Source organism: Fonsecaea monophora (assembly GCF_001642475.1).
Source record: "Fonsecaea monophora strain CBS 269.37 chromosome Unknown Scaff8, whole genome shotgun sequence".
In the NCBI taxonomy this organism is placed as follows: Eukaryota; Fungi; Ascomycota; class Eurotiomycetes; order Chaetothyriales; family Herpotrichiellaceae; genus Fonsecaea; species Fonsecaea monophora.
In genome coordinates this window covers 296,402-323,487 of record NW_019173939.1, presented here as the reverse complement: position 1 = coordinate 323,487, position 27,086 = coordinate 296,402, and the positions used below count along the sequence as shown (strand labels likewise).

Sequence of the window (27,086 nt, the reverse complement as noted above, 5' to 3'; positions counted from 1 at the left end):
GATGTACTTCAAGAAACCGCGCAGAATCAGAAAAGTCCAAACTGCGAGCGCCCCTCCAAACAGTTTCGCTTGAACGCAGCAAATAAAAACAATTAACTGCGCCCACTTGATCGCTGTGGGCCGAAGAACCTTGTTCATATCTTCCTCACAATCGCATGATAGTCATCGAGATCATCATCCTGGCCGCAGTCATCCCAGACAGGTCGGTGTCGACGGCTCATCACGTCGATTTCATCATTGTTTGTGTGGCCTGTGATGGCAGAGCCCGTGTCTCTGCGTGGACCGGCATCGGGCTGCCCACGATTGGCTTCGGATTCACCTTCAGGCACGGGCCACAGAGCCAGCTCTGCAACATGACCTTTGGATGGCTTCCTTCGCGCAAGCATAGGCTTGGAGACGTGACTCTTCTCCTCCGCAAAGTCCATTGTAAGCACTGGTGAGTCTGGCGCGTCTTCCGGTTGTGTGCTTTGCCGTTCAAGACGTGCCTCAGATGCCGACCCCGGCTGCTGTTTCCGTCTCCGTCGCGCAATGATACCAGATAGGCCGAATCGTTGTAGATCTTCGTCTTCTCGAGAGGTAGACTTGTTACGCTCAGTTCCCCGTTCTGTGCGCCGTCTGATCCGGTCCACATGGACTGGGTCAACTTGTGTTCCGGCCTGCGGGATCATGTTGAGGTAGATCGCGAACAGCATTCCAAAGGCAGCAACAGCCAGCGGGACGCAGTACGAGTAACGTGTGCCGGAACCATTTGCAACCGCCCATTGGACAGGTGGAAAGATAGCTCCACCAGATATTGCAGCCGTCATAAGCGCCGACCCGGCCTTTGTATGCCTCCCAAGGCCACGCATTGCGACAGCAAAGATGATGGAGAAAATGCCGGCCTCGAAGAAGAAGGTGAGCATCGCAATGGCGGCCCCGGCGTCTCCATCCAGGCGCATGCTAAGAGCCAGGCAGACGATGAGGCCCGTGTAGAGACCCAGCAGAATCCATCTGGGCTTTAGTACGTAGTTGAGAAAAGCGGCCACAAAACGTCCAACTGCAAATACTGTGTGGCCCACGGTTGAGAAGTCGAATGGACGGAGACTTGAGGCTGGCTTAACAGTTGTGATCAGCCTCTGTATATTGTTTCCGACACATTCCTGCGCTCCAACATAGCACCACTGGCTGAAGACGGCGAGCCCGAGCGTCACATAGATCACCTTCCAAGGACCGAGTTTGGCAGCATACACCAAATGACGTTGGCCGGCGAGCTCCTCCAACTGTTCGTCGGAGGCCTCAGGAAGCGGTATATAGTAGAAGACAACGGCCAATGCGAAGACGAACAAAGCGATGCCTAGATACGTCCATTGCACATCCACTAGAGAGGGGGCATTATTCACGCTCCTGAATAGAACTTTTGTGGCCAGAAGCGGCGAACAGACTGTACCGATGGCCTGAAAGGCCTGCGAAAGATTCAGCCTGACCTCCGCATACTCAAGCGGTCCGCAGAGAGCGATGTACGGATTGGCTGCGACTTCCAAGCACGAAAGGCCGAATCCAACAATGCAGTTGGATACAATAAATGCTGAATATGAAAGCAAGACTGCCGATGGCCAGAACACCAATGTTCCGCACCCGTAGACGGCCAGGCCCGCAATCATAATTGCTTTGAAACCATATCGGCGAAAGATGTAGTGACCCAGGGTCAAAGGCCCCGCGAAATAGCCGCCGAAGTATGCCGCATGAAGACCCAGGGCCTTGCTGGTAGAGATTTTAGCCAGAGACTGAAACTGTGAGTTGAGGGTGTCCAGGAGCCCGTAGGCGAACCCCCACAAGAAAAAGATGACCGTGACCACTGCGATCGGCCAAGCGCTCTGTCGATTGGAAAGTTTCAACATGTTGCGTTTCCCCGACATCTTTACAAATCCAAAATTTGAAACGGCACTCTTGTCCGTCACGCTTCGTGTGAGTGTTGCAGTGTTTGCTAACGAAGGTCCAGCGAGTTCACCCGCATTTGGCTCGGCCAAAAAATTGAGGAATCCCATCTTGCCACCATCCTCCTCTCCTGAGTATTCCTTGACAACGGGTTTTCTGAACGCAGCCGGGTTGTTGAGCATTGACACATTGCCTCTGGGCAAATCCGTTGGTCGGCCACTTTCCTTTGATTTTCCCAGGTCAATACTATTGCTGGACGTCATCTCGTCCCCGACATCTCTGATGAAGCTTGGTAAAAAGCGGGCAAATAGAGGCTTCAGGCTGGGTACGCAAGCGCAGATGATGCCGACGCAGACTTCGACAGCCGACCACATGAAGCTCAGACTTGCATACCAAGAGAAATCATTGTCTTCAACAATGCGACTTGGATTCCCGCCCGTACCGTCGACGACTTTTAGTCGGTTGAGCGAAGCTTCCTGCAGGTATGCAATGCGAACAACGTCGACGACTGCGACGAAGGCACCAAAGGAGAAAGTTGCAACCAGGATAATCTTTTGCTTCCGTGGCAATCGCATTCCCGTCAGGATTGGCATTGGCAGCAACAAAATGGCAATATCCGTGATGATGTTGAGAGGTGCTGAAGAGAGGTACAGTGTGACGATATCGGTGCACGTGGCATTTTCGGGTTGAGGGTACAGATAGCCTGCTGCCACTGGCGAACACTGGAATATGTTGAAAAAGGTGAGAGCGGTTCCGGCAATGTTGACCACAGCAAGAGTCAACCAGTTGCACCATTTGAAGACAGGATCGACATCCTTGCTCATCACCGACAGGAAGAAGACGATGATGGACGTTTTGGTCAGCATGAGAGATGGGTTGTAGAGGATGGCAAAGGCATACTCGGCCTTCCGTAGAGCGCTGAAGTCGTCATCGGGGATGTCTTGCTTGTGTTTACCCAGCCCATACCTCACCGCCACGCATATCGATGTCGAAAATCCCACGGCAAAGATCCATGCTGCTAGAATCCACCAGTCATCTTGTTTGATAGATCTGACCAGCCAGGCCCGAGTGTAGAAGCGAGCCGCGACGAAAACCGTGGCCAGAACCGTCACCACTATGGGGACGGCCGAAGTGGCTGGGCCTCTGTCTGGGGCCATGAGCATTGCAGCACTTGCCGTTCCTCCACACAATCGATCGATGCTCGCTGCGGTTTCTGCGGACGGGTTTTATTGAACCCCGTCATGTTCGCTGGAAAGCCCCTCCAAGCACAGTGATTCCCCGCGATATTGTCAACATCTGCGTCGAGTCGAGAGGCAGGGCGGACAATTGTCACAACGGTAAAAGACGTGGTAGAAAAGAGTGTAGCAAGTAAGGTAAGGTCTTTAGCTGATGCAATTCGGCACTTGCAGATCATGGCCTCGTAACTGCGCCTCATCTCCGCCAGGGAAAGGAGATGGGAAGCTGCCAAAGGCATTTCGCCGTTGGTTCTCTTCATGGTGGGAAAGGGGCGAGAGAATGACCGACACCGGCATCGATTGGGGCGTCCGCCAGTTCCCTTGCCGAAACGCTAACATGTTAAGAGTAAAGGGTAGGCCAAAGGGAAGACGTCTGGGGATCTCGATCGGTTGGCGTTTCTTCGCGCTCTCATCCGTTTGGTGGATGGAGGTTGGCACAAGAGGAATAAGGCAGACGATGAGCGACGGAGCTGCTGAACTGTGGGGAAGTCCCCTCTGCGGCCTGGATTTTCATTACATACTCTGTTCTGGACATGCGGGACGAGTATTTAGGCAATTTACCTAGGCAGTACGTAGGTAGTCCAGGTGTACTCGTAGTTGAAGCTGAGGGATGAAGGCAAGGCGGTGAGTTTCCCTCGCGTGCCTCCCAGCGTCATCGTTTCAGGGATCCCCGGGTTGGTCAGCAGCCTACTCCATCCATACTCATAAGCGAGCCTCACGAACCCCCAACGGCCCCTATTTCTCCGGGCGTGGAGAAATTCGGCTTGGTTCTTAAGCCTCGGGCTCAGTTGCTTCTCTTGGTGCAAGGCCTAGTGAGCCCAGGCCTCGAAAGCCTTTACAGGCGAAACAAGTTACCGCATGTATTATCCGGGATGAGAATTGGTCTCATTATTGAATGCGCCCATTGTCTAATAGTAGGACCACTCAGAATCACTCTGTGAAGCAACTCTGTAGGTCTGGTGCCGTAACCTCCGCCTTCCTAACAACACATGTGTCGCTGTCTACCATTGATCTATATACGCATCTCCTCAGCCACCAGCATCTCGTTGGTGCTTCAGCCTCTTTTACAAGGATGAAACCAAGGGCCACGGTCCTCGTAGGCGACGCCAACGTCATTGAGGGCGGACATTGTAACTGTTGTAGCAATAGCGGCAAAGCTTCGAGCCCCAGATATTGCCAGGTACAGCGATGTCAGACTGTCCAAGGATCCCACCGTGGGTCATAGCCCAACCTCAACCGCAAGTTCTTCAATTTCGGCGTCATACAGGCCAAAGCCTTGCCAGACGCGTGCGCCACAAAGCTTTGATTTGGCCCCACTGAACACGCAGAGGTAACACTTTGACTTGAAGGCATCGGTGAAGGCATCGGCCTCCTTTTGGTTGTTCGTCCCAATAGCGGCATTTTCCTTACTCATTGTCTAATCTTCGATTTATCCATTAGTGGTAACAACCAGGGACACTTCCTCCAGAAGCGGTTGGCATTGGGAATGGTAGATTCCATCTCCGACAGGGTCGTTGTCCAGAAGATAGTCGAGTTTGTCCACCAGTAGCACGCACAACTCCAGCACGATCTGGTCTGTCTGTTGGCCACGATCTCTGGCTCCCGATTGTCTAGGAACAGTCTGCATATGCGTTTTGTGGAATTGTCTTCGCTTTGCTTCAAGCGAAGGCGGAGCTTCCTCCAGCTTCTAGAGGGAATCGACGAGACTCTTGAGGAACGAAAGCGAACCTCAAGGAGCTCTTCCTGTACCGCGAGTATTAGGGGTATTCTGCTACTGAGGGCAAATTGGTGCGCGCACACTTGCGCAAGGGAGAGACTTCTTCCGAACAAACAGCAATTGTCAGGCACCGTACCTATTCTCGTTTTTGGCCATCCTTCAGCTTGTGCAGGGCGGCCGAGCCTCGATAGTTCTCGAGCACACTTTCGTTCTCAGTCCGCGGCGTGCCAGTCTCTTCCTTCTGCTCTGTACCCAATGGCCGTGCTTTGTTCTCGTTTAGAAACTTCGTCTCTTGTTTGGCATCGGCTCTCGCATCTCTGAAAAGCTCGTAGCCTGATGTGCCTTGCACGGGATCCATCATACCGTGTCTGCGCAAGCTTTCTCGTCGCATGTCAAGTTGCCCGCCGTCGGCTTCTCGATGGAGCTTCGCGTTCCGTTTCGCGGCCCGTATCGAGGTGACTGCATAGGTATAGAGGAGGCCAGCCATGACTACGGCTGCAATAGGCGCAGTCATAGCCTAAAGGGCAGGGATCAGCTTGGGACGACAGAAGAGCTAATCACACGAGCTGAAGCGGACAAACGTACACGCGGGTTCCAAGAGGAGCCCTTTGGTTTCACGATACGAGCCATTATGCCCGAGTTGTTCAAGACGATAGGATGACTAGAGAGCTGGAATCAAGATGTAGAGTCCAGAATGCGAGAACGAGAAGCTGTGAACAAAGGAATCCTTGACTCGGGAGTGTTGTGCATGATTGGGCAAGTCCAATATTTGGCGAGGGATCATTCTCCGCATTTCACATGCTCACACCACCCGACACACACTATACCAAGTATGAATGCCAGTCCCACTACAAGTACCTCAGCAAGGAGAGAGGTTTACATCAGCATCTGGGGGAATTTGCCATGGATGGCAAATCTCTGACTGATTACGGACGGCGCTGAGCAGGTGTCCCAAACCGTGTGTTTGTTATTGTCCGAAGAGGGGAGGGGGCCGGGGCACCCGTGGACAGTACTAGACTTGTAACTCTGACCTATGCCTCCTTGTATTCAAGACCTAGTACTGATACAAGTAATTGCTGGATGACACAAGCACTTCTACTTGCAACTACTTGTACTTGGCATATTCTTGTGCAAGTCCAAGTATACAAGTATATCGCCTGTGGAATGCGCATTCTTCGCAATATTCACTCTTTGACGACATTCATTTCTTCTCATCTTCCAGTGGCTTCTGCACGCGATCAATATCGCGCATCACGCCGTCCCCTTCGGCTGGAGAGGCAGATTTGCAATTCCGAAAGATGATTCCGCGATCGCGGTCCGGCTCACTTCGCGCCGAACGTGGCCCTCTCGCCTTCCTCTTCCAAGTCTGATAATCCTCCGTCAAACACAACTACCGAGTACGGGTAACCTCGACTCCAAACTGCGCACACAGAGCGATAAGAACCCCCCTTCTCCTTGATGCGGACATCAACGGAGCAGGAGCCGTGTTGCATCGAAGCAAAAAGAGGCAGGAGAAATACAAGTAGTGCGTGGGTAGCGAATCTTTGGAAACAGAGTGGACAAGGAGCAAAAGAGCAGGGATCTGACGTGGGAGGCTTTGCTGACCTCATCGGCGCGCATCATCTACTTGGACCAACGGTAAAGGATCGAATCACCATCTCAGCAGCGGATCAGCTAGGAAGCTCAGAGGCACTCTATCGACAAATCATGGCAAATCGCAGTCTGGCCCGGCATGCCAGGCACCACAGTCCCTACCGTTCCAGGTCATTGATTGCCTGGGCCTGCTGGACCTGACACCCCAAAAGGACACGGCCACTCGTTCCGTCGCGTGATTCCTTCCTCTTTACTCGTAGAAGAGAGTCGAAGTCGCCTGCTGCTACTCTACCAAAATCTACTACTTGTACTTAGGCTCTTTTTGAGGGACAAACTCCGTCTGCACGAATAGGCGTCTTTGCTGTGAACCGAGCACGAAAACGGGCACAACTGTCGAGATCTTTATTGTGGCTGTGTCCCATCGCTTTTTGTCAGTGTTGGGCAGGCACCTCATATCATCACTTTAAGACTTGTCGCCTCCCACAATAACTTTCACGATCTTCTCCCCAGACTTCAGTTTCGTCATCCACCCTGACAATCTACAACTCTTCAACCTTCCTAAAAACCTGATTGATACACCGAACACTCTTGATTTCGCCCTGCTCTCTTCCGACGCAATTAGATCCTTATCTCGTCCCTTTATCAATACCTGTCTCTCGATATTGACTGTACTACGATATCAGTTCTCCAAAGGGCATTCTCCCAGGCAACCATTTTCTGCGACGACAACCCGTACCCAACTTCCCTCCCTCCATATCGTACGAGCCTGTTCTGTCAACAACTTATCCAACACCCGCTCTATCTTCCAGAACTGCCGAACCCCACCCTTCTCCAATTGCGGCGAGGTAACCCGAGTGCCCGAGGCAGTCGAAAGGTAACGGAAGTCAGCCACCATGACATCCTTAATCTTTGGCTCTATTTGGCTGGGCCACAAGGGCATCGTGCAGCACCGGCGAGAAAAGCAGCGGCAGAAAAACTATGAACGATGGGAAGGCCTCCGTGACGAGTATGATGAGCAGCGAAAGATAAGCAGGGAATCAAGATCTCTCGATATACAACGCACAGGGTCAGTGGTGGATTACGACAAACCCATCTTGACTCTGCGCGACCAACAAGAAGCAAACGACGCACGGACGAGCTGGCGCCCCCAAGAAGCATGGGATGACATTCCGGAGAGGCGAACCAGCGTTGAAGTGACGTCTGGCACAGGCCTGAGACCGCTACCATCTCATAAAACGGGGAGCACTTGGGATGAAGGGCTGCCGCAACCCTTGAGAGTGAGCCGGCGCAACTGGGACGACTATGTGCCACCGATAAGCAGAAGCAGCAGTCTCAGAAACCCTAGCGGATCACATTCCCCCCGAGAAAGCAACACGAGCAACTCGTCGATAAACAAGCTGTCCCCTCGGTTGGATGTACCTACTCCTGCTAGCACGACTACTTCTCATCCCCATGCTTCTAGATCCACTAGCATGCCTGTGGATGTGCTGCAACACCAACATATCGAACCGATTGAGCATTCAACCCCTGGTGGGCGCATGGCAGAGTTGATTGAAATGAGCCATCCGCCTCAACCAGTTCCCCAACCGGCACCTTTCACGAACCCAGCGCCGCAACCATATGCAGGCTATCAGACTCAACCTTATCTATCACCGGCTCTGCCAACCGCTCTGCCAGCTGCTCTGCCAGCCGCCCTGCCACCTGCCCTGCCAACGGCGCCTGTCGCTCGACCCGTCGATGGAAGTATGCATGAATGGTGGACCAGGCCTTGACAGCGGTTCTCTGGGGTACGGTAGAACTTGGGTCTGCTTTGGAGGAATACGAGGAAGCGAGAAACGATCAACACATACCTACCTTTGGCATGCTTTATTCACACACACTCTCTCCTTCCCTACTGCTATCCATTATATGGTTATCTGCGACGGTGATGAGGGACTACTTTTAAGCTTCAGCGATGGCGTTTCTGCCCTGCATCAACAAAACTTTTAGTGGAAGCACAGCATAGTTTGCATAGAGTGAGACCTCTTAGAAGGCACATATTAGAATCGAGGCTCCTCCAATTTATTCTTGAGCACAAGATTTTCCTTTTCTACGAAATAATGGTCGAGAGCACAGTAGTGTGGCGACAGGAGTCGATATTGCACGAAGGCGATGATGATGAGGACGAGGATAGGAAGGATCCATGTCCGATCTGTAGTAGTCATCTGAACTCTCTGACGCTGATATACGAAATGATCGTCAGCCTTTGACATTTCTGGGAATACCAAGTCGCCCGAGATGAAAACCTGAGTGTCTTGACCTGGCTTGTGCTTTGACCTCTTGACTGCCACTACCATTACTACCTAGGTATCTACTTTATCTATTGCCTAGCCTAGCCTAGGTACCTACACTGTATGGTATGTACACATGTAAGTGCCTAGGTAGGTAGATAGGTAGGTACGTAGATAGATGATAGGAGGGCACATCATCCTCGCTTTGTTCAGTCCCTTGCTCACCAACTCACCAACTTACCAACTCCCTCCCTTGGCTCTTCTTCCACGACAACCCCATTAGATGGTGTACACAACGACAACGACCATGGCACTCAATACATATGATATCACGCGCGGCGACATTTAGCTCACTACCTCTCTCACTCTCCCAATAAATCCTTTACTGCCGCTTTTTGTCATAAAGGTACCTTTACCTACATACATACCTACCTCTACATACGTATAAAGGTATCTCAGAATGCGTGCGTGCGTGCGCGTGCGCTGCCCTGCTCCGTCCCCGGCCTACCGCTCGAGATGATAACCCGCCCCGTGCGCGCCTCATATCCCGCCCGCCCGAGACCTCAAGTGTTGACAAAACTAAGATAGTTCTTCTAAAACGTGGAGGACGCCTGGTCCTCTTGGAGGGGAAAACATCCATCTCACTTTTCACTTTGTTTATTACTTTTTTTGCGGGTTCGTGCCATCTCTCTCTCTCTCTCTCTCTCTCTCAAGAGGAGGGGGAAAAAAGGGGGTTTCGAGCTTTCTGTTTGATAAAAAAAAAGTCTGACTCTGTTCTATGCCGCATTTCCAGGTTTCTCTTCCGTGTCGATGTGCTGTGCAGAGAAGAGTGATCAGTAAAATGAATTCCCGGGAACAACGACGACGACAGGGACATGCTGGTCCACAAACTTACCCAAACGACATAATTGGGCAATCCTACGACTTGATACCCTGCCCTCTTGGCCATCTTTGCAAAACCCTCAGTCTCGGCTTGGTTCTCGAAAGCATAACAGGGGAAGTTGATCCCTGTATTCAAATGTCAGCACAGGCAAGACACATCACACCTTGATCTCCCTGGATCCAAGCGTTGACGGTGTAGATACTCACCAGATCGATGGACATCCGCCTTGACCAAAATATTAACTCCACCAATTCCATCCAACTCTATCTCCTCATCCTTGTTATTTCTCCAATCACCCATCCTCGCCATGTACGTTCTTCCAGTATCGTATTCCTTGTATCCTTCTGCAAGTACAATGTCTTTATCAAGCGAAGCGGCGAGACGACGGCCCTTGTCGGATTCAATCCAGCTGTTGTAGTCGAAGCGCCCTTCAATGTCGCGTCCGTTTTCGTATCGGTGAAACCAGATGTCTGTTCAACGAGCATTAGACGAGACCTGCTAATCCGGATAGTGTAAAAGTCATACTTGGAACCAAAATATCTCGATCATGGGCTACAAAGTCCTCGATGATCTTCTTGGGTGAATCCACAATGTCGACATCACGCCAGTAGACCCAGCTATGTTCGGGCTTCAACGCCGCCGAGAGCAAATAATTCCTTGCTCTTCCCATTGCTTTTCTTCTCGGGCCTTGAGCGGCGAATCCATGTCTCGACTCCACGCTCATGTCGAGCTTGGAGCCAAAATCTTTTTCGACAATGAGGACGCTGTGGAAGGGGATTTTGTCGGTCCTTTGTTGGATGCGGTTCAGCTCCGAGGACAATACTGCAAGGGTGTCGTCGACAGAGTCGCCCACGAGGAAAGCCAGGTCGATCAGGTCGTGCGGATACGTGAGTTCGGAGAGCAAATCAAAGTACTTGATGAGGTAGGGGGCGGCGTCGCGGAGAGGCGTGAGGATAAGGATGCGTTCACGATTGCTGAGAGCTCGGGGTGTGGAGACAATGGGATTGAGATCGATGCGATTGATGGTGCTGGCGTTGACTTCATAAGGTTCGTGGTGGTTGAAGAGGACAGGCGTCTGGAGGTGCTGGTTCCAGGCGACCAGCTCATTATTCGACATTTGCGTGGGAGGCTTCGAAGGGCCGAAGCAATAGAAACTGGCAAGTCACATAATGTCAGCTATTCTGGTCTTTCATCTCGGGGTTTGGACATCACCCCCGTACTTTGACATCTGCTGTGTAGACACGCTGATCCCCCTCCATAATAAGACAATCAAGCCCGTGAGGGCCACTGCGACCAGGAACCGGGTCCGTGTCAAGAACATTATTATGGCTTTCCAAGGGGGCAGCCGGGCTTTGGCGGACTTCCAGGTCACGCCGCCTTTTGGTAGAAGCATTTTGTGTGCGGTCTGGGGGTATTGTACAGAAAGAAAATCAAAAGGTGCGAGAGAGAGGCGAAGGCGAAGAAAAAGGAGAGCAAGGGATGGGCGCGGCGATGCGGAGAGGTGGCAGACTCCTCGCTAGGAGGACGTCGTTGTTGTCGCGGCCAGATTGAATTCAGCGCTCCTGGTTGTGATGGCACGAAACGAGCGGAATGGCCTTGCGCATCAAGGCCCGACGGAGAAGGACTGAGCCGTGAGAGAGGAGAGAGATGACAGGCTGCGGTTGCGGTTAGGAACGAGGGCTAACGGGGCGCGACTCGGACGGGAATCAAGGGTTGATTGATTGCCAGGAGATTCTGAGATGCTGGATCAGAAGTGATAGAGTGTACAAGATAGAGGAATTCTGAAGCCTGACAAAGTTGATGCAAGGGTCGGTGGCTGCGGCAGTGGAGTGTTGGTTGAGGGATGCGGACACGAATCAATCTGGATGTCTGTATCTGATCCTTTTTTCCCCAGCAGTTAGGAAGTTCAGGGCCACCAGCACCACCAAGGGCTCGGAGGGTTTGGCTCCAAGCACCCCAAGGGCTCTAAAGGCTCAAAAGGCTCATTATTACTGGTGGTGCTGGCACCCTAAGCTGCAAAGGACCCTGATTGGGCTTAGCGTGCTACTTGGCCTTTTCCGACCTCCGTTCCCAACTGCGACACGTGCTTGCACGTGGTCGCGTCTACTTCATACAACACTACCCGTTGAGGTGTTGTTACGGCTGTCTGTTCAGAGAGGAGTCAGGTCAATTATAGAGAATCCCAGAACTGAGTCACAGTTATGCCCACGGAATGGGTTCTAACATTTTGTTACATCACCATCAAGTGATTGTCGCCAGCCAGTGGCACTGACAGACAAGCTATCAACAACCCCGGAGGGTGTCGTGTTGTAGCCACACTTGGTGCTGAGCATTCATTTTCCATTCAGACCTTTGAAGAAGCCGCAAGACATTCCTCCTGCTCATGGCACATGAGAATTAGTTCCCAAACATACTTTTCATTCCTGCCCATCGACCAGGATGTTTGTCGATCAAACCCTGAATGACCAAACCCAAAAGACCTGCCATTCGATACAATCGCCATATCCATCGTCCCAATCGAAACGATTTTGAAAAAAAGGTATACGAACTGCCTCTGTCGGCTCCCAGATTGAGATTGGATTCTCACTAGAAAGTAGATCGGATGCGCCTCAAGTCTTGCTCCATGTCATCCTGCGATCTCTTCCAACCAACATGGCATGGATGGGAGAAAGAGGTGGCGCTGCTTGAGTCGCTCTCGCTAAACCTTCGTTGAGGACCACCCAGCAAGTCCTTTTGTTGGATCAAGAACCGGAGCAGTATTTGTACCACCTCTTCGGCCCGTCTGCGCCGGTCATTGACCGATTGTACCACTCTCCCTGCCATTTCATGGGCGTATATGGCTGACCAGAGCTGATCGTCTTTGCCAGGCCCTTTGCCTGATTGGATTTTGGACTTCTTCTCAGCCTTTGCATGCTCAGCACCACATTCTGCCGCCAGCTCGGGGCATCGACGATGGCTTTCCATTTGAGATTCTCGGTGGCGGTCTCTCCGGTCGTTTTCGGCCATTCGGTGTGCCTCGTTGGCCTCTTGTCTTCTCTTTTTCTTGGCCCGCAACTCAGGGTCCAGGTCTTCCATCCCGTCCGTCTCCGCAGATGGGGCTCGCTTCACGACCTTGCGAGGTTTCGACACGCGTTCGCCGTAAAGCTCCCGAGCCTCGTCGCGGTGAAAGAAACCTTCAACTAGTTCATCGAGGGATTTGCCGGCGATCCGATCTTCTATGCGTTTGTTGAATTTGTTGTCTTGGGCGTTTGGCTGGAACCAGCCCTGGTTATAGGCTGGCATGACTGCAGAGTCACGAAGCAGCTCTTTAGCTACACGAACAGCATCAGCGAGCTTAGGTTCTGGCAGGTCGAGCAGTGTTTGAAGATGAGCGATACCGGCATGGACGTCGGCGCCAACATCTGTTTCGCTTGAGCATACAGATGAGTGACTGCTGACGGAGGGAGGAGGGGTCAAGGGTTGTTCGTGGGTCGGAATGCTGCAGGTTAAACTCTTTCTAACTGGTTCGCGTGACAACAAGATAAGATCCTCAGCAGGCTGAAATTGGTCCAGAGGGAGTTGATCAGCACCCAGCATGGGCAAGCTGTTGAATCGAAGAGGATTGAGTCTGCGGCAAAGACAAGGTTGGGGTAGAGGCAGAGGCAGTGCCAGTTGCATGGCTAGTACCTCAGTGATTTTGGGCAAGCCAGCCTTGGTCTGAGACGGACTGTTCTCTTGCCCTGTCACTGTGGTGCTGTTTTCAACCTGCATATTAAGTCAGATAGATGTAAAACGTCCAAGACAGGGTTGAGCTAGCCATGGTTCCAAGTAGAGTAAGGCTGAGGGGAGTTCTGTTCAACAGGTATCTAGGCCAGTCGAGTATCAAGCGAGATTCACCATCACAACGTCCACAAAAGCACTACCAAAGCGCAGCAAGGCATGTAACTAGGACTGAAGGCACGATATCGTCGGTTGGTCGGTTTGCCGAGATGCAACCGTCCAGATGGGCTGTATATGTACCCCAGGAGCAACTCACACTAGACCTTCGGACGATGCATGATCTGGACAATGAATGTTTGCGGCAGCACATCTCCACTTCGCCATTTGGTAAACTTTGCATGGCGCCTCCCTGCCTCTTTGATGCACTGCTGCCTCCAGAAACTTGATGAGGGTCCTCAATCAATAGCAACAACTAAAGTGTTATCCTGTTTGAGCTAGAAGCCAGCGGGGAACTTCCATTGCAAGCATAGGACGAGGTAGCAGTCTCTGATTGGAAGCACAACAACCTGTCAAAGGTCCAACCCCGGGTTGGGGGGTTCGACGAAGACCAGGATAGGACGCCTCCTTCTGTCCTCCCTCTTGATCGGCTTGTGCTGAGGAGCGCCGCAAAGCCCCAGTTGAGACCAGAAGAGCATTAGACAGCTGCAGGTGTCGTCGCTAAATTAGCCAGGTTGATCCTAAAATCACTCGACGGAAAAGGGAGATGCAAGATCTGGGATGGGGGCCTTTCTTGTTATTCGCTTATCGGCCATAATACCCCTGGTTGTTGCCTGCGATCAGCGTCCCAAAATCGTGCAGTTGGGAGAGATCGATCGTTTCCGTTGGCGCTGTATCCCATGAAGCATGATTCTCCCCAGCCTCATCTACCGCTAAGTCGGCTCGACGCTCACAGAGGTCTACCCTCAACTGGTCAAGCCATCATGGTGCATGTCTTGCCTCCCCAAAACTCCATCATGGTCTCTATTCGATTGGGACTCTTTCTCTATCTCAAGGGACTCTCGATCGTGGCAAAATAGCTGTCATCGAAGGTTATGACTGAGGCGACAATGAGTGGACAGATCCTTGTGCCAAGAATGTGAGCTCAGATTCCGTTGCTGGATGTGACCAGGTTGACCCTTGGAAGGTCGAATGAAAAGTCTCAGGCCAGATCCACCACAGTCGCTGTTGCCCCGAGCTTTTGACAGCTGTGCTTGACTTGCTCGCTTGCGTCAATTGCGGCTTTGTGATGGGGATGCCTTGTCCCGACTTACCCCCCCAGGAAAGCAGCAGCCAGTTCTGGTCATATGCATTACATTGACACCCATATGTGATGTAAGTCCATTATAACATGTTGGAGTATATATATGTAGGGCCGATGTAGAGGGGGACCTTTCCGTTTCTCACGAAACCCAGCACTTCGTCTTCCTCTGCATCAACCCATGTCTTCATAATTTGGAATCAACCAATGTTCAGATGTCAATTATTGTCGTATTGTGTCAAAGAGGCCCCCCGCCCCCCCCGTTCAAAGCACCCAGGATGGAAGAGCCGCAACGCTAGCGAATCGTGGATTGAGATGCCACTCCAGGCGGCCCACAGTCCTTGGTCTACTCATCGGCTCTGCCTTCCAAGAGCTTCCTTGATTCGTCCAGTCTTCTCCTGAGGACTTTTGCGGCATGCACTTCGTGTTTCCTTTCGGACCGTAGAATCTCATTGCAGACGCCACCCACAGCCCGCAAGAGATCCAGGACGAGATCCTTGTCGACGTTGGAAAAGGTCACTGAGCCAGGTCCATCACCAACTCTAAATTCGGGGTCTGCCAGCTTGATCAGACTCTCCATTAGGATCTCGGTGTTTGCAGGATGATCAACTGGCACCTCGTTTGGCACACTAGTCGGGCCGTATGCTCTTGGAGTGGAAAAAGAAACGCTTGGTGAATGAACAGGAGGCGTCGGTATGCCGTTGGAAACGATGCTCCCTTGCGTCTGAATCTGTCGTGGCGATCTGATTGGTCCTTGTCGAGCTCTGCCGCTCATGGGAGGCGTTGGCCACACACTAGCTGTACCTTCATGTTTTGGGCTCGTTGGGGTGTGAGAGAAACCCGTTCCGCTTCCCCAAGTCAGTATCTCAGCCGGCATCCCGTCTTCGTCCTCGTCTTCACCATCGCCTGCACCTTCCGTCGCGGTCTCAAAGGTGGCCACGGTCGAAACAGAGTCGATACTGTTGCTTCGAGCTGCCTTCATCCACGGTTTCGAGGGTGCCGCAAGTGGAGTGGGCTGCTTAGGTTGAGTTCTGGGTTTGAGGAATGTCTCTTGGACGGGAGTACTAGCGGTGTCATCTGTAGTTGTTTCCTCGTCGATCTGAGTTTCGGTGTCGTCGTCGTCGTCTTCTACTGTTGGGGTGTCTTGGTTCACGCGCGTTGTTGTTACACTGCTGCAGTCACTCTCGCTAGGAGTTTCACTTCTAATACCGGTCCCGGTGTAATTTCCCAACGCACTATGAAGGAACATGTTCTCATAGTCGAAAGCGTCTAATCTGTCTTCGTGACGTTCTGCGGCACCTTCGGTAGGGAGCAGATGTTCGGGGATCTCGGGGACATCGGGCTCAAGATCCTGCAAACTCTCTTCGAGAACTTCATTTAGGTAGATTTGCTCTTCCTCCGAAGCGGCAATCGGTTCGTCATCATCAAATTCCTGTGCTGCATCTTCGTAGAGCGACTCCTGGAGTATGGAATTTGGCTTCTCGAGAGGCTCTGGCTGGAGATGGATCGACTTGTGGAGACTCGGGGTGTTCTTATCTGTCCTAGCCTCACTCACCAAGCCAGAGTCTTTAGTCGCCGGGAGTTCGACATTCAGCAATGTTTGTGCCTGCGGTGTGACCGGTGCAACTGGGATGTCCACTGGCTTCGTCTGTCGGGACGGACTCCAGCCGAGTCCAGCATTTGTGTTGATTGGGCTGCCTGCCTCTTTGTATTCCGGGGCATTTGCATACCACTGCTCAGGACTCTGCGCACTTGCAAAGGGGCTAGGCGTCCGGGTGGTCTGCATACTTTTCCTCCTAAGGCTGTCAGCCTGTGCTTTGTCCTTCAAGTCGGAAATTTTGGCCTGCAGATTCGACATCTGTTCTCGAATCTCTTTGGTGGACCGATTTGACATGGATGAGGAAGAACGAGCAAGAGCTGTAGGTGGGCTGCTTGTGACCACTGAAATATTTTCTCTTGACACGGCGGCAAGAGTATTGATGCCCAGCCCTCGTGGGCTTGATGTTTCTGGAGTCGTCTTGGTTGTGCTAGCAGGGCTTTCTTCCTCCTTCAACACCAGCAGAGGGGAATTGAAACTCCGATTACTCGCTGGTGAGTACGGGCCGCTCCTTGATGGGGGCGAATGGAGTAATTGTTGAGGAGATTCTTGCCTGCGTCCATATTCCAACGCGCTTGCGGATCTGATTTCCGGAATCATGGAAAGTCGCTTCAATCCAGACGTTCCAGTCGTCGTATCACTACCGCCTCTAGCGTGTGCCACTGAATTGGTTCTGTTGACAAGATGAAGGGGTCTGGCCTTTCGTTGACTCGCACCGGCCAAGGAGATTGACCGATACAGCCCACCCGCAGGTTGGTGAAGTTCGTTCATATTTGGTGAGGATCTCGATGACAGGATGCTGTGACGTGCCTTACTTAGATTATCCTCCATATGTGTTAGTCGTTTCCTGGCATGTTCAAGAATCCTTTCTGCTCGTTCGTTGAGGAGAGCCATCTCATCTTCCGCGTTTGTCGTAACTGTGCTATTTCTCTTACTGTCCGGATCTTCAATCTCTTCGTCTGGGACCTTCGCAACGTCTGCGGCCAGTCTTTCATTCATAATCTTAGAGGTATCAAAGTCCTCCCAATTGCCCAGATCGGTGCCATTGCTCGAGGACGATTGATTGCTCAGTCGCCGGGCCGCGTGCAGCAGAGGAGCCGCGGGGGATGGCGAAGGAGGGTCTGATATGAGCGGGCTCTCGGTGCGCCGACTTTTCTTCGACTTTGGGGTTTCCTCCTCTCCAATATCGCTCAGGGGGGCTCCGTGTTCGTACCCGTAGTAGTTGGTACTAATAGGAGGGACCGCCCTTGAGGGCATCCTAATGGTTGTCGCAATCCCTAACTCAACCGCAGGTTCAAGCTCGACGGGAGAGGAGCCCAGTGACACCGCAGAATCTGGACGTAGAGGCAGTGGAGAAGAGTGTAATATTGGCGAAGATGCGCGTGGACTGGGACTCGAGTCAAGGTGAGGCTGGTATGGCAAAATCATGTCGGGATTTGTCAAAGTCGGCGACGGAGGGACTTCCTGTGTAAACAGGTCGTGCGGGATGGCGGGAGGTATAGGATGAGCGTGCGCACTCGCCATGATGACGAAGATCGGGTGGACGAGCTGTACAATTGACTCTGACAGAATGCGACAGCGTGGGAGACGACGAGCTGCTGGCTAGGAAGACAGCACCAAGTCCCAGTGAGAAATTGCTAGAGCATCCCGGCGGCCAAGGGGTATCAAGGGACGTCGTCGTGAGGATTGCGGCGAAAGTAGACTCAATGCGACTTTTGCAGGTAATGGAAATTGGATATGGGAGAGATGTGCGAACGCAGGAGAGAGAAATCTGGGAAACTGGATCTGCACTCCAAAGCCCTGCCCCCCGGGCTCGTCAGATTGTTGGACAAGGGGGTTTCGCAAGTGGCAGAGCAGTGAGTGCAGTAGTTCACCAGGCTGAGATGGAGAATGAGTGCGGGCTCCGGGATGAGGAGTTTTGATGGCGCACAGCCAGGCCCATCCAAGCCCATACAAGCGAAGATGAAAGGAGTGGAAACAAGGCGAGCTGCAATCGTGACTGGCTACCGCCCCTGCATCAAGCACCCGGCAGCGCCAACGACCGCTGAATCTTCAGGGAACCCGCCCAACCGGAGCAGCCCAGTCGGAGCCACACCAGCCTGTCAGCTGCGCCCAGAGCCACCAGAGCCTTAGCTGCGCAAATCTCCATCAAAGAACAAGACTTGATCGTTGAAAACCTTCGCTCACCTGACACGACTTGCCATCCCCATCCACCATCCCCCAAGCTGCAATTTTGACCCCGCGTTCCATGGTGCAATCCTGTCACTGTCAAAAGCAGCAGCAGGTAAGGCCAGGACGTCTCTGTGGATGTCGATAATAGCAATTCACTGCTGACGAAAGTGACGCGAGAGTAGTCGTAAGTGAGACGAGCTCGAACCTCCGCAGCCCATCTGATGCAGGCAGACTTCCGAAGCGCCAGAGAAGAGGCCTCTCATTGAACGTTGTGAAGAATGCCAGCCTTTGTCCTTGTCCCTGCATTACCCTCCGATCTCGAGGAGATAGTCCGCGTCCAATTCGCAGCCTGCGCCTCCGATCATGGTTTTCCTGTCATCTTTCCCAAGGGACCCACGTTGACTTCTATCACGTATTTCGTGCGTTCGTTCGAAAATGACATGGAGAATGATCCCAGCTGTCATGTCATGGTGGTCAAAGATGCCATGTCTGGCGAGATAGCGAGCTATGCTGTTTGGCATTTTTACCCACCCAGAAGCCAAGAGGAGGTCGAGAGAGAAATGCTGATTCGCGAATTTCCACTCCCTGATGACGCCAATAAGGAACTGGGAAGTCGGTTGATTCACCATAGCATTAGGAAACGGCATGAAGTCGTTGCATCAGCGATAGGGACTGAAAAGGCCTATGTGTGTAAGAAAAACCCCATCCCTGTCTTTAACCTAGACATTCAGAAGAACTAACCGTGTGACAAGTTCTTGCCGCTATAGGCACCAGCCCGAAATACCAGAAGCAAGGTGCTGCTTCTCTCTTACTTCAATGGGGTCTGGAACGGGCCGATGACCGAGGGCTGTCAATCTATGTTGAGAGTGCTCCAGCCGCATTACGACTCTACGAGAGGCATGGCTTCAAGGAAATTTCAAAATTTCCCCTCGAGATGTCACCATGGAAGGAGGGAGAATATTTGAATGTATGCATGGTCCGGCAGCCTCCAAGCTGAATATTTCTTAACCACAACGCCATCCTGATGCCTCATCAATGTTTTCCTGGACTTTACTCGGCCCGTACTTTAGCCCTGACCATCAAGGGTCCGTGCTTTTCTCCAATTCCAACGCTGTCCACGATCAATTCCTCCGCGGGATCTAGTACTTCGAGATCGAATCGGCGCCAGACAGCCGTCAATACTTTGACGATGCTCATCGTCGCCACGTTCCTGCCTATACAGGCTCTATGACCAGCGCCAAACGGGGCGAGATCGTTGGGAGACAGTGGCTTCGATGGATCGAGCCATCGCTCAGGGCGGAAGATGTTGTGGTCAGCGCCCCAAACAGAGGGGTTGTGATGAATGACCTGGTTGATCATCGAGACGTTGGTCTATGAGAGGGCAGATTAGCATGATGCTACAATCTTGCACATTGTCAAAACCTACCCCAGGGGGAACATAAACACCATCAACCACTGCACCTTCGGGATCACACACTTTGCGCGGTAGCGGCATGGTAAACACTGGTGTCATGCGGAAATTCTCACGGATGCAGGCCGTTGCGTACGGCAGCTGCGCTTCCAATCCCGCATAAGCTGGTAAGGAGTCTCCGGCAGTATTTTGTAAGGGGATACATTCCGTAATCTCTTTGGTCAGCTTCTCTGTCGCAGTCTTATTGTGCAGCAGATGGTAGAATAATAGAGTCAAGGTGCCGGAAGTCGTGTGTGCCCCTGCCACCAGAAAGGCAAATGCTTCCGAACTGACAGCCATCTCCGTCAAACGCTCACCAGTTTCGGGGTCTGTGGCGCGGATGAGCCTGGTCAGGATGCTGTGCTTCTCGCTCATCTTTTCTCTGGCCATCTCGCGGGCGACGCATGCTGATGTCCTGTCTCTCAGCGATTTCCTGCTCTTGAGGAGATACTGCAGCCACGGGAGCGGAACATAGTTTGCAAATTTCATGCTATACGGGAGCAGGGACGGGAGCAGGCCAAACAAGCAGCCCAGGAAGATATGCTCGTTGATGGGTGGCAGCAACGCCGGGTCCTGGGCAGCTTGAGATCCGAATTCGGTGTGGAAGGCCAACTCCCCCATGACATCGTAGGCGTAGAAGCCGACGAGGTTCTTCAGATCAAAGGGTTCCGAACCCTTTGCGGCGATGGCGTTGAGAAGGTTGTTGAGATGGCGGTTGAAGATGGACTCCATCTGTGCGAGGGAGGCGACGGAGAAGCTATGCGCCATCTGACGACGCCTCTTTGCGTGTAGCTATTTTGCGTCATTAGCCCTTTCCCTCCTAACCAAAGACAGCGAAAAGAACTGGCAAACTCACGTCTTCGTCACGGGTCCCAAACGAGTTTGGGTGGAAAGTCGTAAACCCTTCATACATGTCGCTCTTGATGAACCGTCGTCCGCCCTTGTAGACCTCCTCGAGGATCTCGACGCTCTGGAAGCTCAGCTCGTTCGGGGCCACACGCACGACGGGCCCATACTTTTCGTGCACCTTGATCATGGTGTCCGGCATGCGTCGGGTGCACAGGTGATAGACGCGCCATAGATCCGTGTGGCGGGCCCAGAAGGGGCCCGGGAACTTGCTCAGCGGGTGGAAGAACTGGTTGCGCACAAAGGACGCGAGGACGAAGAGGACGGGCAGTCCCAAGAACAAGAGGTAGGGTGATAACATGGCGGCAGGAAGATCGATTTATTTCCCTTTCTGTTTTTTTCTCGTGATGAATGAGGCGAGATGTTGGTTGTGTGGCGGTATTTAAGTGACACGGCCAAAGCAAAGAGCAAAGACAAGAGAAGAAGAATATCAAGGGACGAAAGAAAAGTCCAAAGGTCCTTCAAGAGTGCTTCTGGTATTACTCACAAGGACAGACACTCTTTCTTTTGAATGTCCTGATGGGCTTTGCTTGATATAGGACTCTGGACTCGGGCTTCGGGACTCGAGAAGCAAGCACGCACACAAGATATACGTGGTTTTCCTGAAACCGGGGGGAGCCTATCCCACCCAGCCACGCCTGTGATTGCCGGCTGACGTACATGGTGGGAATCTATGCCTCGTACACCTCCAATCCGAGTTCCTTGTTTATCGACAATGGAAGGAAAGGAGGGGATTCCCTTGGTTCTGCCCATTGCCCGAGACGGAAGAAACATGTGCGTTCCGTAGGTTGACGAACAGATGGAGAGGAGTCGGAATGGTCCGCCCTGGATCATCGTGGAGATAAAGCCAGGAATCAAAACAGGTTGAGGTGGGTTGCAGGAGAGGACCAGAGAGGAAAGAGTGTTTGTGTGAGCGAGTCAGACAGGGCCGTATACTTTGAGTTCTGATGCTCGGAACATCATCAACTCTCGACTGCTGTGATTCCGAGCTCCTTTTTGTGGGCAATTGTGGGGATTCCCCATCCCGTTTGGAGTCTCCGACTTTGTTTTCAGCCTAGAGCACGGGGACTAGTAGCCCAGCGAGGATCGCGACTTGGAATCGAAAACCCTAACCCCAACTTCTGCAGGTGATTGTAGCCTCGTCGTGCGAAACGGCCGAGATACCTCCTACAGCGACTTGCTTTTGTACCATGACCCGATATCCATTCAAGCCGAGTTCATTGCCGTGTTGTGTTCCATCTCCCGCCGGCTTAAGCGACACATCGCTAACGAACGAGTGAGACGATTGGGTGTCCACAACCAGATGTACCCGGTCAATGTACCCAGTCGTGGTTCTTGAATATCGTCGCTCTCTCGTAAGCCCGAGCAAAGTAGTGACCCTCAGATCGAGCGAGAGATCCCTGACAACGGAGTGGGGGGTGGGCAAGACTCGGGAGAAGAGGTCGAAAGGCTTGAATCTGACAAGATCTGGTGTGTATTGCTTGTACGTACCTATTTGTAGGTAATGAGGCTTCCCATTCTCAGCCTGCGGACGTGTTTGGGAGAGTTGCTCTGCCGATATATCGACCACCAGTCTTCAGATCCTTCTGCAAAGGATTCGATGGCCTCCCTTCTCTCCTGCCCACTACTGTCTCTGGGAAGTTTGTGTCCTGAGTGTAGCAGTCTCTTCCCTGGGCCCTTGTAAAAAAAGGGTTGCAGAATGGCTATAAGTGCCACTTGCCTCGACTTCCATTGCCCTTCTGCATCGAGTGACTGTACGACGTCTCCAGTGCTGATGCAGACGCGGGTGCCGGCTCGGGCACAGCCTCTTCCTCCTTCGAGAATTGGCCGAGACCTCCCATTGAGGTCCAGCTTTTGACTGTCTTCATACCGGGAAGATCATACTGGGAAGAATGGAAGCTCGAGGGGAGTTCACCAATGAAACTCTTCAGCTTGTCGAACAGTCTGAGTAGTGTCAGTCCTCAGCTCTAGATAGGACACTAGATAACACTACCACTCCAGACCTCGCCGATCATGAGATTGCGGTACCGAGTCTGCTGGTGCATGGTACGAGAATATGTTTGATATGAGGATAGAAGGCCGAGTGTTTGCCGGATTCAAAAAAAACGAACGCGCTCACTTTGCTGCACGGGGTAGCGTGAAGGACATTCGCCTAGAAGGTGCAATACTCGATAGATGTACGAAATCTCGGGGTAGAACAGCATTCGCTCTCTCTCGAACACCGAATGGAAGAAGAATATGTAATTAAGTTTTTGGGTTCGCGAGCACTTGTGATAGTTAAGCCTAGGGGCACCGGGGAGACTCGGGGCACCCAGTGGCACCCAAAGGCAGACGGGGAATTGCTTTAGAGGTCGGCACCAGCGCCCAACTTCCGCACCCCGCCCACCCGCACCCCAGAGAAAACACTCGCCGGGTTGGCACGGGTCACGGGCTGGTATCAACTACCTTTGTAGTTAGTATTCTTTCTCTATTCTGACTTGACTCAGCTCAATATCATCTCAACTCCCATCTACCCATCGACAGGTCGCTCTAATTGCTGTCTATAAACACCAGAGGAGCTCCTAATTCCACAAACTACTGCCCCTGAGATGGTACATCTGGTCTCATGGAGCCACCAAAGAAAAAGGCAAGGCAGAGTGTTGCCAGACGCGCCCCCTACGCTGCTGCGGCCTGTGACTACTGTCATGGCCGGAAACTGAAATGCTCGGGGGATCGTCCCTGTCTTCGCTGCAAGAAACATGCCATCTCATGCAGTTATCCCGCAGCAAAGCCGGACTCAACCTCTACAGTCCAGCCGCGGGACGCTCAGACGTAAGTCTCGTCAAAATCCCCCGCCCAGAAACTCGTGATATACGCGGGCCCTGACATAGACAGGTTGCCCGACGCCTTGTTCGCCAGCATCGAAGATTTACAGCGCAACCTGGACGACTTCAAAACCCAACTTCGAGGAACCACAGCTCCCGAGCAGCCAGGACCAGGACCTGCGAACCCAACTCCGCCAGAAATACTTCCACTAGCTCGAAGTCCACCTAGAGACGAGCAGGACGATGTCGCCCCTGTGAAACGGCAACTGGATCCAGACATCCTCGATGTATATGCTGGCCCGACCAGTTACGCGTTTGGAATGGTTACAGCAGATGCAAGGCTTTCCAACCTCACCCCATCCAGTAGGGAATTTGCGACAACTGATAGCCCATCGCCCCCAGCAATTGTGGCTCCTGCACCCTCACAATCAACTGCTCAACCCGCTGAAGCTTGGGAAGCCCACGGCGAAACTTCGCTGGAGAAATTCACCCTCGACGACGCCGTACATTGCCTGGACACCTTCCAAGCTGTGTTCGGCGTCCTCCATCCTCAGCCGCATCTTGAGAAGATACGGCTCAGCTTGCCTAGCCTGTTAAGATCTGCTAAAAGGTCACTCTGGAGTCGGCCAACCACTCCAGGACACTGTGGGCTCTTGGAAATGTTTAAACTCATCCTGGGAATCGCCTTGGTTGCCCAGACCGGAGGTAGAACAACGTTGTCAGACACCCTTTACCAGAGTGTAGAGCCTACCATCGCTGCTGCTGTCTTCCAACGCTCCATCAGTCATGACTTTCGGGCTTTGTTACTGCTCGCGGTATGGGAAACATTATCGCAGGAAAGCCCATTACTGATCAAGAATTAGGCTATATTCCACTTCTCCAATGAAGATCTAGTCCTTGGATCCAGAGCCATCATGTATGCGGCACGCACCGCTGTTGAAGAAGGGCTCTATCGAATTGAAAAGCTCTCGGTCCTTGTCCCCGATGAAAAGGAACGCCAGGCGATCATCCGGCAGCTATGGAGCTTGTTTGTACTGGACCGTCAGCTCAATTTCGCCGCAGGGCTACCACATCATCTCGGTGACAATGATGTCGACCTACCCCCTCCTGTAAGTCGTTCCCACTGACTCCGCTGAGTATGTCTGCTGATGAGGTACTCTGTAGGTCGGCGACGGCTACCTCGCTGCAATGGTCAGCTACGTGATATTCGGGGCGCAAGCATGGAACTCGCTGGTGAACCGAAACCTATTGGCCAGCGGACAAGCTCCGTCTAAAGATGCAATGAACTTTTTCCACTACCAGGTCCATCAATGGCATCAGGATTTGGACCCTTCGGTATGCTTTGACCCCGCGGCGATAGAATCGGACGACCACAGCTTTTTCACCTCTACATCTGATGAAATGGAGGTATATCGCAAGACCCTCCTGTATCTCCGCGCAAATCAGATCCAAATCCTCGTCCTCCGTCCCATCCTCATCTATCCCCAGACTGCTCGCAACAATACCGCCCTGGTAATGGAAGCTATCAGCTTGGCTAAAAAGTCTATCCGGACGTTGAGAGTTTTGGCCACAGACGTCTATTTCTATAGAACAAGGCAAGCACTCTTCAACCACTTTCTATCCTCGTCGTTGGCAGTTCTCTTTCTGGCAGCAGCATACGACGCAGAAACCCGGGCAAATAAAGCCGGATCTCTGGACAGTGCAGCCACGCTACTGGAGGACTCAACGATTGAGCTTCAGCAGGGCCTCGATTTGATCGATTTCCATCGCTCTCATTCGCACTCGGCTGCGCGGTTGTGGACACGCTTCTACCGGCCAAGACAGCAGCTGATCCGACTGGGTATCTTACCAAGCACTGCTGAGACAAGATATCAACAAGATCAGCATCCTCACCAAGGCTCAACAAGCGCAGGTCGAACCGACACGCCGGAACAGGAAGAGCGCCACGTAGCCGGTATAGTTACCGACGGACACACTGGACCAAGCGGAGCGGGGGATCTTGATTCCCAGCTGGATGTGTCGGTTCCTGTCGGCTTTGATCCGGCGACTTTTGATCCTGAGAATAATCTACTGTGGGTAGACTGGTTTGATGGGGCATTCATGGATACCTCGGTCCCATTTGGCATGCCGGCATGGATGTGATGGGTCGGGTATAGACACGACCACCGAGTGTGTGATTCGAACCAGTAACGTGCGTAAATGTCCAAGTATGTAAATTCTGACTCGATCACGCATTCGCAGTCCTAGCCGGCTTCATGGCGATCCAGGTGGCGAAAGCACGGGCATACCTCAGACCACAAGACTCGAGGAAGGGTGCTACGGCCATGTGAGACCATGTGGCAAAACCAGACGCCGGCACGTATCGTACTAAACACATTGGTCCAAAGTCCAGGCGGGAAGTGGCTATCTTAAGGCCATCACATTCATCTTGTCCACCGGGTCACCTGTTCCATTCTCCACCGGGTCTGGGGTTGGGGGGTTTTTTGTCCACCCTGATAGAGAGCCTTAGGGACCAATGAACATTGTATGCATATAGGTCTGGCATGCCAGGCTGAAGATCAAGATAATACGTCTATGATGACAATCAAGGTCGCTCTTGAGCGTTGTGCGTCCATGGTTGAGTGGCCGTTATACAACTTGCTGTTGTAAGGGCCATCGCGGTAGGGCCCGCACCGCAGGCTTAAAGCAGCATTTGTGCGGAGATAGAAGGAGACGGCTCGACGCTAAGTCCTGGTGCTAAAGCAGCATGGGTCCCTCACTATCAGGATTTCCCCTGCCTCTGCGCCCCTTCGACTCTGCAACTTCGCTTCTCATCCATCTGGCAGCAGTCCATCTCGCAGCTCACAACGTGCAGGGTGAACAGCGCTTCTCTCAATGACTCGAGATCCTGGTCAGAGCTAACCCCTGAAGAGCTCCTACATGTCGCTTCTCAAGTGGAATGGAGCATTCGCCAACCTTGTACCCTGGTTCACCGCAGGTCACTGCGTCCCGGATTCGGTGCCATCGCTGGCAATTTAGGCCGAAATGTTCCAGGCTTCTAAGCCAATCTCACCGCCAATGACCGGCCGTCCCTACCTCCTTCCGACGGAGTCAGGATCAGTTGAACCGCCTTTTCTCCAATTCTGATAACGACTGGTCCATCAGAAACAGATGGGAAAGCACGGTACTTCGCAGTCCGTCGTGAGTTGTCAGAGCGAACGGAGCCGTACCCTGCCGTTACCGACGCCTCACAGGCTGACAAGGTGATCAACATGGTCAACACTGGCCGCTGTCCCCGCCATCAACCCGCATTTCCCCAAGTTCTTCCCCTGATTGATCCGCCCCGCGCAAAACATTCCACCGGGACCCGCAAGGCACCCACAAATCATGGTGCTGTCTGCGGTATGGTTCGGTGTTGATATGGGCGAACAGCCTGATGACCACGCATAGGCGATGATCCGGCAGTTGGAGAACACATGGCAACAAGAGCATTCCTTGCGGCCTTGACGAGTCCTTGACCGACCATTTAAGAGGTGTAACCCTCCCTTCCCCAGCTGCCGGGGTCTCTCG

General features: G+C 52.6%; 8 protein-coding genes across 8 annotated transcripts; 2 read left to right on the top strand and 6 right to left on the bottom strand.

Annotated features, from left to right (window-relative positions):
* Positions 1–134: 134 nt before the first annotated feature.
* On the bottom strand, positions 135–3,077 carry AYO21_02016 (hypothetical protein; the record flags this gene model as incomplete). Its single annotated transcript, XM_022651997.1, has 1 exon — positions 135–3,077. The coding sequence occupies one exon, from the start codon at positions 3,075–3,077 to the stop codon at positions 135–137; it is 2,943 nt and encodes a 980-aa protein (XP_022515741.1).
* Positions 3,078–5,002: 1,925 nt separating this feature from the next.
* On the bottom strand, positions 5,003–5,353 carry AYO21_02015 (hypothetical protein; the record flags this gene model as incomplete). Its single annotated transcript, XM_022651996.1, has 1 exon — positions 5,003–5,353. One exon carries the CDS (start codon positions 5,351–5,353, stop codon positions 5,003–5,005), a length of 351 nt encoding a protein of 116 aa, XP_022515740.1.
* A 1,999-nt stretch (positions 5,354–7,352) lies between these two features.
* AYO21_02014 (hypothetical protein) lies at positions 7,353–8,231 on the top strand (the record flags this gene model as incomplete). Its single annotated transcript, XM_022651995.1, has 1 exon — positions 7,353–8,231. One exon carries the CDS (start codon positions 7,353–7,355, stop codon positions 8,229–8,231), a length of 879 nt encoding a protein of 292 aa, XP_022515739.1.
* Positions 8,232–9,505: 1,274 nt separating this feature from the next.
* Positions 9,506–11,005, bottom strand: AYO21_02013 (hypothetical protein; the record flags this gene model as incomplete). Its single annotated transcript, XM_022651994.1, has 5 exons — positions 9,506–9,544; positions 9,625–9,737; positions 9,819–10,082; positions 10,138–10,766; positions 10,833–11,005. The coding sequence occupies 5 exons, from the start codon at positions 11,003–11,005 to the stop codon at positions 9,506–9,508; spliced, it is 1,218 nt and encodes a 405-aa protein (XP_022515738.1).
* A 1,193-nt stretch (positions 11,006–12,198) lies between these two features.
* On the bottom strand, positions 12,199–13,362 carry AYO21_02012 (hypothetical protein; the record flags this gene model as incomplete). The annotated part of the gene is made up of 1 exon (XM_022651993.1): positions 12,199–13,362. One exon carries the CDS (start codon positions 13,360–13,362, stop codon positions 12,199–12,201), a length of 1,164 nt encoding a protein of 387 aa, XP_022515737.1.
* Positions 13,363–14,954: 1,592 nt separating this feature from the next.
* Positions 14,955–17,729, bottom strand: AYO21_02011 (hypothetical protein; the record flags this gene model as incomplete). The annotated part of the gene is made up of 1 exon (XM_022651992.1): positions 14,955–17,729. One exon carries the CDS (start codon positions 17,727–17,729, stop codon positions 14,955–14,957), a length of 2,775 nt encoding a protein of 924 aa, XP_022515736.1.
* Positions 17,730–19,427: 1,698 nt separating this feature from the next.
* On the bottom strand, positions 19,428–21,034 carry AYO21_02010 (hypothetical protein; the record flags this gene model as incomplete). The annotated part of the gene is made up of 3 exons (XM_022651991.1): positions 19,428–19,748; positions 19,804–20,619; positions 20,684–21,034. The coding sequence occupies 3 exons, from the start codon at positions 21,032–21,034 to the stop codon at positions 19,428–19,430; spliced, it is 1,488 nt and encodes a 495-aa protein (XP_022515735.1).
* Positions 21,035–23,471: 2,437 nt separating this feature from the next.
* Positions 23,472–25,679, top strand: AYO21_02009 (hypothetical protein; the record flags this gene model as incomplete). The annotated part of the gene is made up of 4 exons (XM_022651990.1): positions 23,472–23,544; positions 23,604–24,352; positions 24,401–24,646; positions 24,702–25,679. 4 exons carry the CDS (start codon positions 23,472–23,474, stop codon positions 25,677–25,679), a joined length of 2,046 nt encoding a protein of 681 aa, XP_022515734.1.
* Positions 25,680–27,086: the final 1,407 nt, after the last annotated feature.